At 40.6% G+C, this 21945-nt stretch overlaps 1 protein-coding gene across 1 annotated transcript; it reads left to right on the top strand.

Moving 5' to 3' along the window:
* Window positions 1-16: 16 nt before the first annotated feature.
* LOC133000383 (myb-related transcription factor, partner of profilin-like) lies at window positions 17-2898 on the top strand. Its single transcript, XM_061070305.1, has 4 exons — window positions 17-274; window positions 398-701; window positions 869-1001; window positions 1271-2898. The coding sequence occupies exons 2-4, from the start codon at window positions 404-406 to the stop codon at window positions 1656-1658; spliced, it is 819 nt and encodes a 272-aa protein (XP_060926288.1). The 5' UTR covers window positions 17-274; window positions 398-403; the 3' UTR covers window positions 1659-2898.
* Window positions 2899-21945: the final 19047 nt, after the last annotated feature.

Below are 21945 nucleotides of genomic sequence, written 5' to 3'. Positions count from 1 at the left end.
TCCTGCGACCAGGACTTTTCCCTGAGACGGAGAAGAAAGCCTTACGTTTTACCTTAAGGTTTTATTAAGATTTATTCGTAATAGCCTCGTTCGTGCTTCATATTATTCACATCTTACAAGAGCCTGGACTGATAACTAATGACTCCTCGTCTTGATTCAGCTCCAGGCTGCGAAAATGTTCCTATTTCAAAAAATATCTTAAATATAATAACTTAAGGTGAAAGAGACTCAAGTGTAAGTTTTTTCTGTGCAGTCAGGTGATCATGCTGAACAGGTCAGTTCAACAGAGTCATGCTGACATTTCTCATTGATATTAATGTGCTGCAAGGATGTGCAATTTATGGTATTTAATCCATCATATAATCAATATGTGTGAATTTCTGTCTGTCTCTTTCAGATAAAAATGCCTCTACAACTTCTTGAGGGGATGACCAGCAGGAAAAGAAGACCTAACTGGACAGACCAGGAGTGTCTCCTTCTCGCCCAGTTAATGCAGGAGAGGAGGGAGATAATCAGAGGGAAGTGCAGCACTGGAATATCCGTACAAGACAAGAGACAAGCCTGGGAGGAAATCACCCAATCCATCAACACCGCCTTCCCACAGATTCAGCGAACAGTGTCGGACTGCAACAAAAAGTGGGAAAATCTGCTTGCAAAGTCGAGGGAGGAGATCAAACGACAAGGAAGGCAAACAGATACAGGTGATGGAAATCTGCCCTTCAGTGGCTAGAACTCATAATACCAGTGTTATATCTGCAATCTGAGACTACAAAAGCCAAGAGGGTTTTTAAGAGTTAACAAATATATAAAACATTTGCAATTCTAAATCTCTATTTATATGTTAAATTTATACATTTTCTATCAACAGATGAAGGCATGTCCCTTGATGAATTCAGCACTGTGACACAAATCGTGATTTCTGTGATGAACCTCTCAGATATGCTGCAGCAAGATCGAGAGGACTCTTCAGTGTCAGACTTTGTGGAAACTCCTCAAAACAGGTAAAACATTTGTTATATATGTGGCTTCTCTCGAGTGCTCAGACTTTGCCAAAGTTACTGGTAATTTGTCACTGTATCTTGAATCTGGACAAATTTAACCTTAACCTAGAATGGCACTCAGTAGAGTCCATACTTCTTCAAATTCCCAACATCCCTTAAAGGAAACCCTATTTTAAAACAAGATTTAAATTCACTAGACGCAGATTTTATTGGAGGTAACTATGCACATGGTTGGAGATGTGAAAAATTGTGTCTTTCCCCCATTTCAGCTGTGATCAGAATGGAAACGACCACAGAAGTGATGAAGGTTTCCCAAACAAACGTTCACTGACCGACCACGAGTTCCTCTCCTATCCACATTCATCCACTTCTCCAGCAGAGCAAAAGTTTTCTGCTTTTACAAATATTCCTAAATCCCTTGCAGTACAGTTCAGTACTCCCCATGCGGCCATCTTTACTGCCTCTGGAGAACACTCGTATACTCCTGGCTCTACTTCTCCAACTTCGGTGCACTGCACAGCTTTGCAAGAACGAATGGATTTGGAAATGTCTGTGCTGCGAAGACAAGAGGCTGTCCTCAAGCTGCAAGAGGAATATTACACGCTAAAAATTAAGCTGATGAAAAAGAAAATGGAAGAGCCACTCAAAAAGGACTAACACAATTGTAGGAAACTCAGTTGCAGCCTTATGTGACTGTCGCCTGTGAAATGTGGCTCGTGGAAATCCAATGAGTATTATGATTTCAGTTTTACAGATTAAATCTGTAATGTTTTCTGTAGTAGAGAGGAGGGAAACACCAAAAACACTTTATTCAGGGTGAAGACCCATTCGTCATTCCGTTGTTGTGAGACTCTCATTAGGTTTGTCCGTTTATGCTGAATAATAATCTTCATGTGATCTGTTGGTAACAGCTCAAATAAAAGTCTGAAGATATTCTGCATCCATCAAGTAATATGTGGTTTTGTTTCCAAATGAATGTGTTTTTCAATGACTCAGATTGTATTCAATATTTATTCCTGTACGGGTGAAAACAGTTTTGTCTTTCCTGTCTGTCTATCTGTCTGTACAGAGCTCTCAGTATTATGAGGATGTTTGAGTGAGGAAATGATTTTTGTGTTTTTTCTTCAGTGATGTCTTTAGGAGAAATTATATTTTATGACCGACTGTCCAACTTTGTGTAACACTGTTATACATCATAAAATCTGTAGCACAATGGAAGAATAGGGATTCATAATGTATTGCGTTACATTATTACCACTTTAGTGTCATATTGAAAAGAGAAAATGACTGCAGAATAATAAAATCCAAACTGTACCGAGTTGTATTGTATCTGATTTAAACAAATGTGACCATGTAGAGTGAAATTCTGGTCCAATGTAAATCAGTTGTTGCTTGAATACATGAGTAAGTTCGTATTGGAAACTCAAAGCAGCTTTTGATTAAAGCGTATGTCATAAGTGTGATATATGACCTTACCATCCGTCTATGTTGACAGATGACGTATTAATAAATGGGCTAATGCATCATGCTATACACAGTAACTGTAGAAATTCACATACTAAATTGTGTAATTCTTGAAATTGATTTATATTTCGTAGAAACCATAATTTGTGTTTTTCCTGGCCTGAAATTCCAATTCATTCGTGTAGCTTCACACTGTGAGACATTTTGTTTATTTACTGATTCCTGCCATGCCAAGTGCAAATTTGAAAGCTGTAAATGTTTGACATATACCAATAAACATATATAAGAAAATTGAACTTGATCCTGCCAGTGAGAGTAAATCCAAACTAATGTCCTGTCTAGACAAATGTAGTTATTTGTGCGTAATATTCCTCATAAATCCATTTATTTGTAAGTGACTGGCGTTGGCACTCAGATGTAAGTGGTGGGGGCCCAGAGTGTTGAATAAAAGTCTGTTATTTGCTGTGTGGTTTGCTCATTTCCTTTGTTAGTGTTGTGCCAGACTGTGTTACAGCTGAGTGCTGGTACTGTCTCTCCGTTTCTGCCGCCTCAGCATTAACTCCTCATCATTTGTTTTTTCATTCACTCTTTCAGCTTTGACTGTGGAAAGAGAGCAGCTATTTAGGGACCGAGGTTATTGGCTCAAACTAAGGCATGATTGCCCTTTTGATACCTAATGTGTTGATGTGAGCTAACCGAGCATTAAAGTTTCCTAGCTTTTATCTTACCACGGGATAAAACACATTATAACTTTAACAGCTTGCTGCAAGCATGTACTGTGATGGGTTTGAATGGGAAATAGGATAACTGGCAAAAAAAATATTTGTATCTCCCTATGTTCAGTTTTTTACCCTGAACATTGGTAACTTTGGTTTGACTCTTTACATTTACATGAAACATGAGAAACCTAGTTATTTATAACTTATTCATAATAATACGACCGTATCCATGTTTCTGAAGACGTTCAACATGTTCCTCAAAAAGTCCAATCACACAAGTGCACACACAACCACACACTGTTTTCCATCACATACTGAAAAACATTCATCAGGTCACTCTCATTCTCTGAATCAGTGGTTCTCAACATTTGTCTGCTGCAGCAAACCTCAAATCCATTTCAGATGAGGACTTGTTTAACTGCACTATTTTAACATGTCCATACGGATTAATTATACACTGAATCTCAATGCTTAAAGTTAAATTTTTATACATAACCAAAGTACAGCCATAAATATTCACTTTTAGACCAACTAAATTTAAACAGCTTTATGTTTAGCTAACTGCTTCATTAGCTTTACAATAGTTCATTCATCACAATGTCAAACTGTTCTAGCCAGTGCTTTAAGCTAACTTGTTTGGGAAGTGTGGGTAGAGAGTGGGGGGGGCGCCCCTTAGCTACTTATTTCAACTGTTTATCTGTAACATTGAGCTGTTTCTAATATTGATTTACTCTGTTAGCCAACTGTTATACAATCTTAAGTATTATTTCCACATCTTTTACCAATCCATTTACAGTGTTGGGGAGTAACGGAATACATGTAACGGCGTTACGTATTTAGAATACAAATTATGAGTAACTGTATTCCGTTACAGTTACAAATTAAATAGATGGTATTCAGAATACAGTTACATTGTTGAAATCAGTGGATTACATGACGGTACTTCTCTGTTTCACGAGTTTAATCACTGTCTCGTAAATCCACCGGAGGCAAAGCCCCCAGGAAGCAGCTGGAGACCAGGGCTGCCGTATGAGCGCCCGGGACCCCGGCGGCGTGAAGAAGCCTCACCGCGACCGGCTCGGGACCGAGGCTCTGAGAGAGTTCCGTCGCTACCAGAAATCTACGGAGCTGCTGATCCGCAAGCTGCCCTTCCTGCGCCTGATGAGAGAAGACCGACCTGCGCTCCCAGAGCTCTGCTGTCATGGCTCTGCAGGAGGCCAGCGAGGCACGCCGGGTTCACACCGGACGCTGAAGCGACGCTAAAATAATATCACCCGTTGACCCAGTAGTATAAAAGCATATAGTCACTTCTTGCTCCAACATTAACTGCAACAGCGTCCCAATTTAATGTCATCCATCTTCAAGAACTTCTCCGCTGTTTGCTCCATTCAATGTCGGGTGTGGAGGGTAAATTACGTATTCTCCGCCCCCCCCCCCTCTCTTTTTATCTTTATGACTGCTTGTGTGTCTGTATGGAGGGGCAGAGGGGGGCATTTAATAATGTGATCGGTCAAATTGGTAAATTTAAAACTCCAGGACAACAGAAGGGGAATACAAACTATGGGATGCATGCTTATAAATCATATAAAATATGTCATCAATATCGTTTAAAATCATTTTTCAGTGTGTTTCCTGGAGCGATACGCTCGCGTCAAGCTCAAACTAAAATAGACTCGACGCCGAAACGATCGTAGCACGGCGCGAGGCAGCCTTGGCACAGGGGGGGGTCCTTCAGCCTCTGGTGGGACCGGCACAGAGGTGGGAGTGGATGGGAGCCGGACATCCAGCGGCCCGCAGCATCGGTGGAGAGAGAGTTTAAACTGCTGCTGCTCCCCTGACTATAAAAACGCCGCAATCATACACTTAAAAAATGCAATACAAACCGGAAGTATTCCAAGTATTCAGAATACGTTACTCAGATAAGTTAATGTAATGGAATACGTTACAGATTACATTTTTGTGCATGTATTCTGTAACGGAATACGTTTTCAAAGTATCCTTCCCAACACTGTCCATTTAAACGTTTTGTCCATTCTAACCATTTATCCATCTACCTAATATCTTTTCTTGTACGTTTTCTCACACTCTTTCAATTGCAGGAATTGTTAGGTTTGAATAGACGTTTTCCAATCAAATACACTTTAGTATTCCCAAGGGGAAATTTGTTTTGGGCCAAAGTGCTACAGCAGCTGCAGAATATTATATTGTACGGAAAAAAATACAGTACACAAGGACATATCATGTAAGACCCAGAATAATAAGGCAGAATAATTGGAGTTGAATATTGCTACTGCCATAAGAAATGAAAAAAATCAAACTGCCATTAAAACTTGAACCACGCAGTAGAACTAGAGCTCTGAGTTGGAGAAGGGGACAGGCAGTGATCAGCAGCATCACTGGTAGAGAGCCAGACTGGCAGCAGGACACATAACAGGACTATGTGAGCAGAGTTTGAGGCCGCGATAATCTCAATAAAGGGATTCTACATGTGAATATGCTGAATTTTTTGGGGCATGGGACAAGATTTTGGGGCTGGAGGCTTTCTGTTCGCGCCGTTATTAGTTGCACACAGGTAAACAGTCCATGTGGAGAGCAAAAACAAATTGACCAAATTGGCTGTCGGTTATTTTTATTTTATCTTCATTCACATGCAGATAGCTGTTTAAAGAGATTAACCAAAATGTTGTGTTGACGTAAAGAAAGCGACACAAAGTACAAATATTGGCCGTTGCACACAAAGGCTATTTCGTTGTTCAACATTTGCCAATGGGTTCTGAGATTCAGGCCGAGCAGACTGATAGAGGATCTTGAGCTGTTGTTAGATGGATCAGCCTTATATAGAAACATGCTGCAAGTAGCAAAGACAAAGCTGAAGAGATGAATCTGAACACGACTTTTGGAGTTTGTGAAGTTGGTTACTCATCAGTGGTGGTGGAATTTTTTTATAATGGTTCAATGTAGCATTGAACAACAAGCTGTGCATGTAGCTCCTCTGTGCTACTTGCCGTGCGTTCGCTTTTGGTGCTTTTCCTTGTTACGTTTTGTGCAGTTGTAGCGCATGTAATTCAACTTTTATTTTTTACTTGTTTATTGTATATTTGCATGTGTTTTCTTCGGCCGCAGTGCGTTGAACTCTCTCAGCCGCTGTACATTCCTAGATACGATCTATCCCTATACGAAGCGTCAGTGATGGTATCCATTCCTCCCGTCTGTGACAGATGAGCCATGTTTTGGAGTATCCTCTGGGCAGTCCACTTAACTGTCTGAAAAGGAACCCCTTAATCTCCACTTTCTCTTTATTTGGACTATTATCAGACCTGTCAGTCCTGGCTGCTTTATCTTCATAGAACTCATCTATTGGCTGTTTGACGTTGGCTTAATTCTATCAAAGGCCCTTATCTCTGCTTTGCCTGGGGATGCATCCTTCCTCTGACTCGCTAGAACAGTGCTGGCTCTGATAAGAGTATCACTTATTAGGGTGAATAACTCTGTTTTGTGTAAGGGCTCTTTAATACATGTTGTGGCCCATTGGGCTTACGTTTTCCTCTTGTGTTTTGCCTGGTTCAAGTCCATCAGTGTGCTTTTTCACTATATGTGCTGTTTATTAATAGGTTGTATTCTGAAACCTAGGCTAATGACACAACGCTATCCCATCAGCCACTGCTGATCCAGATCTGAGATTGTCCCCTTTGATGGCAGTTAGCCTTCTCTGTCTTTTGGCAGTAGTCACTTGAAGCAGTCTGAAGGAATGTTATGCATCTTGATCTGATGAAGAGCAATTACATGGGAGGGAGCAGTTGCCTTTGAGGTGGAAGCTTACCTGTCCCACCCTGCAGGCTTACAAATAAGCCTCTGGACACGACCCAAATCTGTGAGAATGGTCCATTTTCTTCTTGTCCTTCTCCTTGTCACATATAGTCTGACAAGATCTGACAGGTGGGGGTAGAGAGGGAAGCATTTGCCAAGGCGCTAAATTAACTCATAGTTTGTTTTGGTTGGCATTATTCAACAAGACAAATAGAAGAAGCCTTTTTAGAGCCAGGAAGAAAAGATACTTGGAGCTGCTGCCAGAATAGATGTTTGACTCATGTCCAAGTCATCTGAGTTTCTGTCTTTGCCTCATGGTGTCATATTAAGTAAGTGAACAATAAATATTAAAGAGTACTATTTCAAGTTACTCTCAAACAAAGGGTGATCAGATAGATAATGTCATTATTTTAATACAGACTGGATGAGAGTGTGTAAACATGACTATATGCAGATGTGTGTGTGTGTGTGACTATGGGAAAAAGAATGGGGTCTTGTGTGTATCCCCACACATTATCTCTGGGTTCTGTTCTCTTTACATGAGTTTGCATGTCTGAGAATACTTAGATGTCGATTCTTTTTACAACCATAATAACCATAATCCAGTTTTTGCATATGAATCATAAGCATTGCATGCAAGGTCATGTTCATGTAAGTTTCCTGGAAAACTAATCATGGAAAAGACATGCAGCTTTGCTGTTGGACCAACAAAGAGCTACTCATAGGTTCAGTAGAGATGTTGCAATCACAAATTGGATTTTCCATAATGAAGTTGCTGTTACAAATGCTTAACTTTATTTTGATTAGAAAGGGCATTGCCCATTACCAGCAGGCTACAGGCACAATGTCTCTGCTCCAAGGATTAACCACAATTTGTGTTTTTATTTTGCTGGCGTGGTGTCAGCCAAGAAAGGGAAACTTTAGAAAAAGGCACAGTTACAAGGCAAATTACCATTTACCCATTTATTTCATTTTGTTCTTTTATTTTGTTCACCACAAGCACAAACAGAATGGTTATTAAAGAAACAAGGTCTTGGACATTGAGTGATTGGACTGTGGCCATCAGTGTTATAGTTGTGTCTTGCATTGTTTACCCTTGGCACACAACTCTCTCTACATTTCCATCATTTTGAAGGTTGTTTTACAGAGCCTGTGGATATGTGAGTTTCAAAAATGATATAATCATGCCATGGCCACTCTAAAACAGTCCAGATTTAAGCGTTCTGGATATGCTTGACTTGATAATTTTCCACAATGGTCTTCAGAAATGGACAGCAATTGCCCCACCAATGAAAGGGGATCCTCTTTGTAATTAAAGCCAGTAGAAAATTGGATCATTTTTTGCCTGGACAGCTTTCACATTCCAGCCTAATATGGCATTGGGAGCTTTTGAAGTTGCTGTCTTGGCAGTCCCAAATTATACCTTTCATCAGCCAATCATAAGAAAATGGCAACCTGACATTCCCACTCACAACTTGCTTTTGAGCCGCAGTCCATGTAATCAGCGAGGAGTGCATACGAGGAGTGATACCCACTGACAAATCGACTGTGAATACTAGAATTACAATTTCTCTATCACAACCCAGAGAATGTTTTGTTTTTAAAATCGAAGTGACATTTTTACTTGAGCCATGAAATGTCAAGTACACTGTACGTAATTATCTTTTTACTCCGCCGTGGTTCAAAAGATGACCGTTTTACTGAACCCTGAGTAATGTTACGTATTGTATTCACAATGTCAAGTCCCGTGTGACGTAAACTGTCAGATTTGTCACTATAATACTATTTATTACTATTATTAGCTCAAGTCTTTTGATATCCACAATGAACATTATGGCATTTAGTCTAAGATATGTCTGCAGCATCACAGGGTCATGTCCAGAAGGGGAACTTTGTCACATATGATAAATAAAGGAATACATATTTTGCAATAAGTTTTCTCTCTATATGATCTTTGTGATGATTCAATGTAATTACAACCCTTTCTTTTTTCTTCTAACCAGTGACAGGAACAGTATTAGCCACGAGTAATGTCATTAGTGCTTTCACTGTCATTGGCAAAATAACTAAATTTGTTCTTATTATTCTGTGAGCCAAAGACTCAAGGAGAAAGGCTTTGGCCAAACTTAAAAGGCACATTGTCTAACTCTAAAGGTAAACAAGAGCAGGCCTATTATAATATATAATATATTATAAAATTAAGTCAGCAAGTTGTTCAAGTCAGCATTAATCACCTCTGTAATTGACAAATTTGTTGCCTCGCCCTCTGAGCTCAAGTTGAATGCGTTTGATGGAGATTCAAAATATCGTCGTCATGTTACTGAATCACTTCCTGCAACTTCCTCATTGGACACCCAGTTCTGACTTGACAGATGACTTGACACAGACGAGCACATTCACAGTGACACAATGGTCGTGAGGGGCAAAACACTCCATGGAAGCATTTACAGAGGAGGCAGCTGGTCGCCCAATTGCCTCATCCTCACGAGACAGCTGTGATGGTGAAAATGTAATTTGGAGTTTGAAATGACTTATGGGCGTCAGCACAAGTCAGACGGTTCATCCAGAAAATATATATTACTGTGAAAACCTTATACTGTGGTAACATAGAAGTACTATGTTAGCACAGAGTACTGCAATTTTCTTCTCCCCAATGTAACAGTCTGTAATTGCTGTATAATGTTTGTTGACCCACAGCGTATAAAGGTAAACTATTCCTGGATGACAATAGGCCAGCTGAGGTCAATTGCTCTTCTACAGAGAGACTATTGGCTTACCAGCATAATCCTAACAATGGACACTATTATACATCCTCAGATACATCTCCTGTGCATGCAGAGGCTTCTGCCCCACAACAAACCAGCCTCCTCAGAGACATTGGAATGAAACATGAACTAATTTGTGTCTCGGTGGTTCAACCATTCTTAACCAGAGTCTCTGGCCAAGGCCAGGATGTCCGGACAACTTTGTGTATTTATAAATAGGCCAAGAGAAAAAGGAAAAGAGAAAGGAACCCGTCAGATGACTGGAAGCATATGGAACTGGTAGAGAGCAACTCATCGTGTGACAACATAGCATGCAGCTCACCGCCCCCCCCCCCCCCCCCCAGGTCCCACTCTGTCTCATGTCACAGCCGTTCACGAAAGACTGCAATTGGAGAAGGTCAATCGGTGGCTGGGGCTAAGAACAAAGTGATCATGATTTTCAAAAAAGTACATGCAGGATCTCAGGAGGAAATGGTTTTGCCACCAAACACTCAATTACATGTAATTACAATAATTCAACCTTGTATGGTTTATTCCATTTTATTATGAGGTTCGTTCTTTCATGTCTCATGAGGGGAGGGAGGAGCAAGAGCACCGTGAACAGCGACTATGTGAAACAGATACTCTGTCACTAATCTGAATGCTCTCTTTTTTCTCCTTTATGTCCTTCAGGAGTTGACCCCATGGACAATAATTTTTCTCAAAAGGTGATAGGTCATGTTCTCCCACGTGCTAAACACCATTAACCTGTCCGGACTTTTATCAACAGCAAATGTGAAGGTCGAAAAGCTGCATAGTAAAATTAATTGTGTAGAAACAGTTAGTAAATTAATAACCTTGAATTACTTAAAATTTAATACTGTGGTATTTTGGACTGTTAGTGAGATGGAACAAGCAATATGCATGTGGCAGTTTTGTAGATTACACAAATATACTTTTATCCAAAGCACTTTAAACAACTCTAATTCACCCATTCACAGACACCAATGGCAGCAAACTAGCATATAAACTGCTGGTGTGTTAATCTGGGTCCACGGTAAAACTTGATCTTGTACACAGACACTTGTTCCCTGCTCAAGGAGACAGGGATTTAACCATCAACCCTGTGATTATTGATCAAGTTATAGTACATCCTAAATACATCCTTTCTGTTACAAATGTAATTACAAATTTATTACATATACAGCTATTTTCACAGGTTGCGTGGTGATGTTTTGCAAATTCACACGCAAAGTTCGGTTTACACTGACTAAAAGCAGTTCACATCCATAAGTTCATTACTACATCCTACCCATCCATCCCCAGCCCCGAATCATTTCCCCTTCGTTGCCATCACTCGTGAAAAGAGTCTTCCTCTGATGTTTTTTGGGAGTCTGCAAAATACTTTTTATTGTATTAATGCCACCAACTGATGCGTGATGTGTATGTATTGCAAATGGTTCTTTTAGTTACGGTTCACCAAAAACATGAGTAGTTCTCCTGATGAGTAAACTATATGTGATATAATGAAAAGGGTTTTCTGAAAGAATAAAAATAAAAATTATCTTTCTTCTATTTAAGACTAACTAAAATTCAAAATCAAAGGAGATACAAGCATCATCATTTCTGCCTGTCACTTATTGTCAGTATCTGTGTCTGGATCACTTTCAGATTTAACTCAGACGGTTGTTTTCCATTCGACAGTGGATGATTGTACATGATTTCCACTGAAGCATCTTCGCAGAGGACAAAGACCCAGTCACTGCAGAACCAGCTGAGCTTCATGGTTCCTGGATTTTGGAGTTTATAGAATTTCCAAGTCTCACTGCAAATTGAACCTTCTTTTACAAAAACACACTCAAATATCAGCCCACTCAGTGTCGCAGGGTTAGGCCGCCGAGCGTCCTGGTCCACGCCGCCGCCACACCCCGAATGAAAGTCTGAGAACTCTGGGTGATTGATAGTCACATTTAATTTCGCTTTAGCTTCTCTGTGTGTTTCTGTGCTGACATATAGGCCCCTTAACCAGACCGAATCACATGGCCATAGAGGAGGCTTTGAAATGCGGCAACCCCTGAACCAGAAAATAATCAAGGGGACTTAGGCATGGCACTGTGGCCGGAAATTCACTGTGAATACTGGTTTCAACCATGACCATTTGAGAGCCCAACTTTTTGGCTGTTGCATTGATTTCAAGCCCACCCCCCTCTTGGCTGTGTGTCACACACTCAATTTGGGCTCCCTCTGACCTAAAAGTTGATGAGTAGCGTCTCTGTTTTTGGGGCAGCTCTTGTCAGCAAAAAATTAACTGGTGCATGCCTTTGGTCCGTTTCTGACACACAGAAATGTGCACACACACGCCCGTACACACACACACTCACACACAAATATACGGCACGTCCCTTTTAGACCTATGACTTGCCTCCGTTTTTCACAGCACATTGCAGGGATGGCTACTTTTCTGCTCGTCCAGCAAAAAAGTTTGCTCACCGTTTCCCCCTCTGTTATTCCTTCTCGTCGTCTCCCAATCTGGAGGAAGAAATTGCGGTTGAGAGTTTAGGCCAAGTCTCCCCACAGCTTGTCCTGATTACTAAGTAGACAAGTACCCGTGGTTAGAGGGAACCATGTCTCTCTGGTCCTCATTTCCCCTCTTTCATATTTCTGAGTGACTGTCTCTGAGGTTTCTGTGAAGGACAGGAGACTCGATTGGACTGTAGATGCTCCTAAAATAAAGTTGCTTTTAATCAGTCGCCACTGTGTGGTTCGATACGTGTTGTGCAGACATTCAATTACTAGACAAAGTCATCGATAAAGTGGGTCATGACCTCATCCAGCATATGGGAATAAATACACACAGTGTAATTTGGTTTTGAATAAACAAAGTTAAACCACACGTCACTGTCTGGCACGTCCTTACAACCTTAATGTTCTCATCATCCCTCAGAATATCAACCAACTGTGGATTTGTTTTAATCTGCAGTTTCCACCCCTCCTCACCCCCTCACCCCCTCACCCCTGTCTCCCCTGTCTCCTCCTCTGATCACTGTTTTCCCTCTGACTTGTATCAGCAGCTCACTGCCTTCCAGCCAATTAGTAAAGGCAAACACAACAACAATCAGTCTCTTGGTTTAATGCACTCCACCTCTTCAGCAGTAAATACCAACTGATTCCTCAGAGCATTGTCATTCAGCAGGGCCCTGCTGGCTCTGGTCTTTGTCGAGTAGAGGAGGCCCCCCTTTGATATGGCAGGCCATAGCAAAAAAACGCAACTTGTTAAAGAGACAAAGGGCTGAGGGGAGTATCACAATGGCTGATGGAGCCTGATAAAGTCAGATTACAGTTAACTGGCAGCTTCATTATTCAGGCAGGTTGTGTTTTGTTGTGTAACACAGGACAAGTCATATCACAGACCACTGGAACTCCCCGATGTCAACGATCTGAGTTCAAAGAGACGACTTTTAATTTGAAAGACAATGGAACTGTTTATTCAAATCAATACAGGGAATAGATGTAATTTCAGTTCAGAGGAGGGGAAGCTGGTTTGCTGTTGTAACAAGAAGAACAGGAGGATGATAACAGCAGTGCTAATGATGCATTAAAGCAGCTAGAATGAGCTGAATGTGAGATTAAGACTTTATAGAAACAGTGAAAAATATTGCAAATTTACAAAAAAATTTAAATTTCCATATGCCTGTCTAACTTGAAATGGAATGACTATAGCTTTGTGCCTCTCGTTTGACCACAGTCACAGAGAAAAGCATTTTCCTAAAAACATCAAGCCAGAATGTTTCTAACAGTAACCACTGTAATGATTTCTAAATGACAATTTGGATTAGGGTTCAAAAATTATATCTATTTTTCTCTCCATTAAAAACAGAATTTTTTAAAATATTGATAAATGTATTAGTTATGGTTTACTTAGTTTTCAAGCAAGAAACATAATATACACTATATAAATGCATAGCATTGTATCAACATAAACTAATATCACTGAAAACAAAAATATTATTTTCATCTCTCTCCCTTAACATTGACATGTTATTTACAAAACAATCTTTGTTTGGTTTAGGGGAGGAAAGTGAAAAATTTGGGAGACTAATAAAAAAATGTTGTCGAGTAACTGACTTTCAGCAAGATAGTGATAAAGGTATCATAATCATTAAAATACATATACATAGTCAATTATTGTTGTTTAACGACGGTTTGCCTTAAAAAAATAATTATTATTTATATTATTATTATTATTAATAATAATAGTTTTGTACATACAAAACTTGGCGCATATATTTGAGTTGAATCAAATGTAAAGATCTGTGATTCGGGTGTAATGAGATAAGAAATTGAAATAAAAGCTCAGCACACACATAGTCTTGAAAATCATTTAAAATATATTTATACAGAAGGCCATAAACTCTTACCTTAATAAAAGTTAGAAATTGATTTACTTATTTTAGGTTACCATCTATTATAATTGTAAATAATCATTTCTCTGATGGATCATTGCCTGTGCAGTTATTACATGTATCCTGAGCATCTCTTATTGTCTGTGGGCCTGCAGAGTTTATAGCCTGCTGACAACAGTGAGAGGTAAAGGATGAGAAGGCTTCATCACAATATCAAAGAAAAGGTAAGAGAAAGTCACAAAGAGCACGACAAAAGGAGCATGCAGTAAAAATAAAATGCTTTGTATGTAAATCATTTGAGTCTCCATGGCGTCCTGAGAAAGCATGAGAGACAGTGCAAAGAATCTCAGGCATGTTGCTGGTATGGGAAGGGCCTGACACCAGAGTGGGGCCATTTGTCCATCAGAGACACACAGAGAGAGGGAAGGATGGAAACAAAGGGAGACCTAGACAGGCAAGATAAAAAAAAAAAAGGATGAAAGAAAGAAGAGCAGAATATAAAGAGGTCAAAGAAGGAGAGACAATCATTGGGGGATACAGGTGCCTGTAGGTTAAACTGGAGGCTGAGGGGTGAGGAAGAGGCGAGGACGGAAGATAGACGAAGCAGACCCCTGCTGAGCGTCCGTCTCAGGCTCCCGTCTCGGACTGGTCCTCGCTCCTCTGAGCACAGTGGGAGAGAGAGAGAGAAGAGGACAGTAACGTCCCATCAAACATCCTTTCTGTTTCTTCTGTATTTCTCTTACATTTTCTGTCCTCCTTTCATATAAACAGGTTCAGATCCAGTCTTCACACATGTACACATCCTCGCTATGCCTCTTTCCTCTCTCTCTCTCTCTCTCTCCCTCTCTCTCTCGCTCATTAGGGGCCATTTTTACTTCAAAGCTCCTCCATTATCTGCCATCTCTGAGGGCAATTAGGAATGGGGTGACTCTGAGCGGCAGGCACGGCCGCGGCATTACAACTACTCATCCTCTGTCATGGGGCCCTTTGTTGGGCCTGCCGACATTGATGGAGAGGATACTGGGGCCCCGTTACCTCCAGCCCCCCACCCTCCCATACCCCCAGCTGGCCCCTCCTTTTGACTGGTAAACTGTGGAGTAAAACGGTGTGTAATTAAGTGGCAGTCAAAGCAGGTCCTGTTTGGGTGTGTGATGGTCTTGGCAGGGGAGAGTTGGGTTTGCGGCAGCAGTTTGGGGAGGAGGGAGGTGAACAGAGTCTCAGGGTTTGTGTAGCAATAGAAGGGGGGGGGGGGCAGTTTGGGATGAATGAGAATAGAGAGAATACAATAGTGAGGCCATGAAGCGCAAAAAGGGAAAAACCCACTTTAGATGAAATAAAGTTACTTTACGTGATTGTCTGGAGGGAGGGTTGTAAAAACGGATCTGCTTCGTGACTGTCTGAGGGCAAACTAACGCAAACTAACACATTTGACCGAAATCAGATAAAAGGTATGATATCCCTGGAAATATCAGTAGTGACGGCCCCTCTCAAAGTTATTGCCTCTCAAATTCAAGCACTGTCTGTTTTCACAACTTCCATTTTGTCCATTATGGCATCTCTTTATACAAGTGTGAAACAGAGGCACAGTGAGTGAAGCTGTCACCAAATAAATGTCTCATTATATTCCCCTTCCTCTCCGCAACAACTTGTACACACACACAACATGCCCCATAGTGTATGTGCTGAGTGGTATATGCGATTTTTTTAAGGATGGTGGTTCACTGTGTTACTGCTGCCAAAGTCATGAAAACAGTAAAGAACAAAGTGAAGACAGCTGTACTGCTAGACAGAGCACGGTCAGCTACATGTATGTTTCACAAAATATATCAAGGGATGAAGAGAGTGAAAAAGATGGGGAAATATTACAGAACATAAATTGATCTTAGATAGCACAATTTTTCATAGTAAGAATCTACAAAGCACACGCTGCCTTTCATATGTGCACCTTGGAGGAATGTGGTGACTGGGCTGCGGTGGAAGGGAGCTGATTTTGCCGATCTTTGATGCTCCCACTAGTGAGCCGTCTCCCACTGAGCACTGACATCCTGTCAGCATGAAACCTCTTCTCTTTCCCCGGGTTAGTCACTACATGACCACAAGACGCTTGTGTGTGCGTGTGTGCGTGTGTGTATGTGTGTGTGTGTGTGTGTGCATGTGTGTGTGTGTGGGTGTGTGTGTGGGTGTGTGTGTGGGTGTGTGTGCGTGTGTCAGTATGTGTGTGTGTGTGTGTGTGCGTCTGTCTGACAGTCCCTATACAGGAGGAGGGAAGAACAGTGAAAAGAGAATAAAGAAAAAGTGTCACATTTCCTGAATTTAAATGAATTTAGGTTTACACAGACCAAGGTGAAAGTGACTTCCTCATTTCCTCCCAGACTATAAAAATAAATCAAATTCACATTTGTTATGAGAAAAATTACAAAATCCAGGAACAGAAATTTACACAAATATATGTTACTTTTTTAAAAGCCTAATATTGTTTAATATTTTTCTCTTTGGTTGTATTTCCACATTAGTTCAAGTTTAGCAGTCTAGAGATTATGAGTAATTCAGACATGTTTGTAACAATAGCAGGACTGAGAGGACTGGTTAATGAAGTCACATTAGAGGAGAGTGTTGGAGGAAGAAGCCATGTTACAGTGAACTTCTAATAACAAGATTTGTAGGAGCTGCTCTTCATTGAATGCCTTTGATTATTGTATTTTTCTCTTTGAAAAAATGTGTTGAGATAAAGAAGCTGGTGGAACAGCAGCTGCGGATATGGAGTATCTGGACTGGCTATCTATTATGACTTCGGTCTTGTATTAGTAGCAGACTATCATTTCTGTTGATAAGAATAAACATAAGCAAGTTAATTGCTGAAGTCTGGGAATTAGCAACATTCCTAAAACAGGTCAAATTCCGCCAGAAACATAAATTGAAGTTTGTAAAAGAAGCCTCAGATAAACAAAAATTGATTAGAAGAGAAAACAAAAATAAAAATAAAAATTTAAATTGCTGTATCGAAAACACACAGACTGACTTCTGGGCGGATTTTGACCTACTTTACTTGTTGCAGTTGTTTATTTCCTGAAAGAAGTGATTCACTTTGTAGTAAACCAATGAATGAACTGATACGTAGCCTAAAGGATCATCATAAACACACATCTATAATTTCAGGACCAGGGGTCACATCCATATAACTTATTATTATCATTTTAGACATGGATTTAAAAACACTTCATTACACCCTCCATTATGCACAGCTCTTTATAGGTAACCAGAGGCTGAGAACCTCAGCTTTCAACTAAATAACTAACTCGTAACATCTTGTGGGCTGGCTGGAATTAGTTACAATTACCTTTTCAGGTAATTATGAATCCTCAGTAATAAAGACCTTTGCTCAACCCTCGAGGGCCCTCGCCACTGTCATTTAAATGTGGAGCGAAATTAGTGTGACGCAAACCAGAGTCTCACGCCACCTTAATTGCGAGGTGGAGGGAGCCTGTGGGTGGGTGAGGTTTCAAATAGCTTTAATTGATGCTGAGGTAACAAACAGGTAACAGAATCGTTGGGAGAGGACCGCCAGGGGGGTTAATGAAGAAAACTGGTGAGAGAGTGTCAGTGTCACACCTTTGTTCACCGAGAACAAGCCCAGAGAAAGAAGCTCTCAGGAAAATTCAGACTGAACAACAGGACGTTTGGGATTTTAATGTTTTTCATTTAGTAAAATTCATGCCTTCATTTTACCCTGAGTGTGCTTGTCCCTTTTTTTGGTCTCTCTTATCTTTGTTTCTATTGTGATAGATTAGCAGAACTATGCCTTAACACAAGCCCCCCTCCCCACCCCCTACACACACACACTCACACACTCTCACATACACACACACACACACACACACACACACACACACACTCCTGCTCTACCCCTACATATCCAAACGTCAAACTGTGAAGTCCTCATGAGTAATAATCTTTTTTCTCGCCCCAGTTAGAAAAGGGAGAGTCAGGCGGCTTCCCTGACCCTGGCTTTCGACAGCACGTTCCAAAGATTAAGCAAACACTGGTAATTGCCCCTGAGATCAGGTTCTGTTTTGACTGTTTGTCATCCTCGCTGCCTCCTGATGTGCATTTGATCTGCAGTCGGATGGCAGCAGTGATCCTCGTTCACTCCTCACATCTGAGCTCCACGCAGAGAAACGGCAAACCACCAGGCGAGCAGGGAGCAAGGACTAAAAGACACACACACACACATTCTGGTACAATGTGAATTAACAGCCACTCACTGAATGCTATGTACATGCTGGTGGCTGCGGTCGACATCAGGATTTCGTAAGATTCTCCTCAAAGTGGCTGAAAAATGTGTTTGCATGCAAAGTCGCTCTATTTACTCTCATACAGTAAAACAACAAAATATATTTCCCATTAAGTTTAATTCAGTTTCATTATCTCATCTTGAGGTGATTTTGAATGTCTCAGTGGAAAAAAGACATAAAATTTCATGCTTCCACGGGGATAACATGGTCATTAAAAACAAACAATTACTACGCACTTTTATTGGTGCAAACAAATTACGTCCAGACAGCCACAATAAGCACCACTAATGAGTCACATTTCTGTGCTTCAATACGTCACGTGGTGTCAGTTAAAACCCAAAAAGTGTCTTTTTTTATTCAAAAACATGTTAAATTGCCTACAAGACACGTTCCACGTCTAAAACTATTTTTTAGGGAGTAAGAAGAGGATTATAAAAATGTTACATTGACATTTTTAAAAACTGAAAATGGTTTTTGGGACTTTTATTTTCCAGCCAACTCTCATTTTGAGCAACATGACATGCTGACAAATGATTGCGCAGATGAGTCAGGAGTGCTTTGCAGTCAGTCATGTCAACCTCTCAGCCAGTTACAGCTGACCTTGTCAACAGGCGCACATCAAACCAAAGTCAGCAGCGCGACTGTTTCAGTAGCCCGGTGCTGACCTGAGGAGGTCGAACCAGAGGTGGGGTTAATACCTGCTGCAGCAAATCAATCTGTTTTTCATTTTCAACCTGCTGGACCATCTCAGCCCATTTAAAAGGCCTCTGTCAAGAGAAAAAAAGACAATTTTTTAAAGTAATTTTGACATGTCAATTATCGTGGATTTACTGTTATTAGGATGATTGCTCCAATGAATCCTCCCAGTGAGCTGCTTGGATTAAAGGAGCGTTTGACATTTTTCTGGGAAGGTTGACAAGGAAAACCTGCAAATATTTGTGTGACTGAATCTCTGTAAAAGAGCATATTATGAACACGCAGTTTGCTTCCAAATCCTTGTTAGCAATTTGTTGTTCAGACCGTGAGATTTTGTGACACAGTTTTATGTTGTTTTACTAATTAGGAACACATCTTTTTTAAAAGTAATTTCATTTCAATGTATTGAGTGGTTTGTTTAAAGTTTGTCTCATTTAATCAATTAGTTCACAATCTTGAACTGACTTTATTGATTTGATTATTAGGGTTGTGTGAGTGGTTAACAATATTCTCATACGGTTATGACCTGACAGCCATGGGAAGGGTTTGGGCTCTAAATGAGGCATAATGACAGCCTGCAGGCAAAGCTAATACTAATAAAACCGCCTGACAACGCTACAGGAATGTTGCCACAATTAATGAAACCTACCGGCCTCTCTTCTGTCTGGTGCCAAGGCACATGTGGAACCTCTAAAAGCCTGTGTTCCTGGTGGAGTGAATTACCCCCTCAAACCAGTCACACCAGGATATCAGGATGCAGCGCTGACTGAAGTTAAAAGGCCCAACGCAGGGCCCAATCCCCTAAAAGCATTATTGTATACACGCAAGCTCACGGGGATGGCTTGTGTGTGCTTAAACACAAATACACAGACAGGAACTCGGTTTACTGGCAGATCAATGAAAGAGTAAACAGTGGGTTAAGATTGAAATGATTGAAAAGGCTCACGATAGACCCGGGATTAACAGTTTTCACTGGAATCTCCTGTGGAACTGCCATGTTTGCATGTGTAGTAAATAGGATTTTGTGTGGACTATTATCGCATACTTTGTGTTTAGCATTACTCGTGTTTAATGTTTCAATAAGATGTGAAACAGAAAACACAATGAAAGAAGAGGAATGTGAGAGTTTAGAAGAAACAATGTTGTGGTGCAGACACCAGCAGAGGGAGGGAGGGGAGGAAGAGGGACCAGGGAGATTCTCCTGTAATTGCTGGAGCGACATGGGGGCAGATTCAAGGCCTTGGGCTGATATTAAAGTGACCTGAGAGACTCCAGACACAACTGGCCTCTAAACAGTCCTGGCTCCACTGTGGAATGAGCCTCCCACGCCGGCCGACCCACTGCCCAAACATCACCGTCTTGCCATGCTGGCTGACCGGCGTCTTCAAAGTCATGTGACCCTTCTGAGGTGAGTTTGATGAATAAAGAAAAACCTGTGGTGTCTCACACAGAAGCTTTAAATATCTTCACAGTCTGACTAGTTGAGGTGACAGAAAAACTACAGCTTTTTGAGTAAACTAAAGTTTCATGTAATGAGAGGCATTGTACAAACAGTAATTACAATGTACTATAATGATCAACAACGTGCCTCAATGACACATTTAACAGAATCCTGAATAGGCAGATCTATCCCAACAAGTCTGCAAAAGTGTTTGACACAGCTTGGAAATCTGATTTTAATAGCTCTAAATTTAACAACAGGGCATGTTCAGTTGAATCTGAAGGCCTTAGTTTGGACACACTGATCATACAAGTTTGAACTCTCTCCATGCAGCACAATTCTATCCAAAAATTCCCCCACAATGTTTTATCGCCACCACTTGGGCCACCTCATCTGCAACCACCTCTGTGAATGGAGAATTCACTCACTGTTAGAAAATATAAACTTAATATTTCGGAGGAGAAACCAGAAGAGACGTTTTTACCAATGATACAAACATACAAATCATCTAAATCATCACCTCAAATGTATTATGCTGAAACATCACCCCTGTAAAAGTTACACGGTATTGATATTATTATTATTATTATTATTATTATTTGTGACTGTAGAAGCAGTGGCAGCAACACAAGTATCATTCCTATTATTGTTAGTATACTTTGTACTGTTTGGTTGAGCTGGAGATAATTTCAACAACTATGGGGTCAGTTAAAATATTTTTAAATATATATATTTAAATTCTGCCATCATGAATAAGAACAGCTAAAAAAAGTACAAGTTCCTTAGAGTTGTGCTAAAGAACAATTAACTGTGTAAGTAAATGGCTGTGGTTACGTTTAGTCACTGCTGGCAACATAACCCACAGTTCCAGCATTATTCTGGGGATATACTGTGTACATACAGAAATCATCATTATCATCTTTTCTTTCTGTTACAACAAGTCCTTGTGGCTCCTTTGTCTCTACCCTCAGCTTCAGCCCACAGGAGCTAAAGTACCAGAGTTACAATGACAATAATAAACACATGGTGAAGCTTTTGGCAGAGTCACGGATAAAAGAAGCAACACTGACTATAGGGCTCACAACAACAGTTGTCCCTCCTGATGTGGACTAGGTCTACTACATCACCGAACGTCCTCCTCTGCTGCTGTCAGAAGTACGGCTGCTAGTTGTCGTTTCACAATAAAGACTAACTGTGGGTCATAATAAGCAACTTGTACTGGCAACATACAAGGTCGTCTGTTACAGGAAGACAGTCTCCTCTGTTGCATTTGAATCAAACCGTGTGTTCACAATCTCGTGACTCTAATGATGAAGCAGTCTGTGTATATTCCACTGTTTGTGTGTGTGTGTGTGTGTGTTTACAGCTGTGAGGTCCA

This window comes from Limanda limanda, chromosome 4 (assembly GCF_963576545.1).
Source record: "Limanda limanda chromosome 4, fLimLim1.1, whole genome shotgun sequence".
Classification (NCBI taxonomy): domain Eukaryota; kingdom Metazoa; phylum Chordata; class Actinopteri; order Pleuronectiformes; family Pleuronectidae; genus Limanda; species Limanda limanda.
The sequence above is the reverse complement of the archived record's forward strand: the minus strand, read 5'-3'. Positions and strand labels throughout refer to the sequence as shown.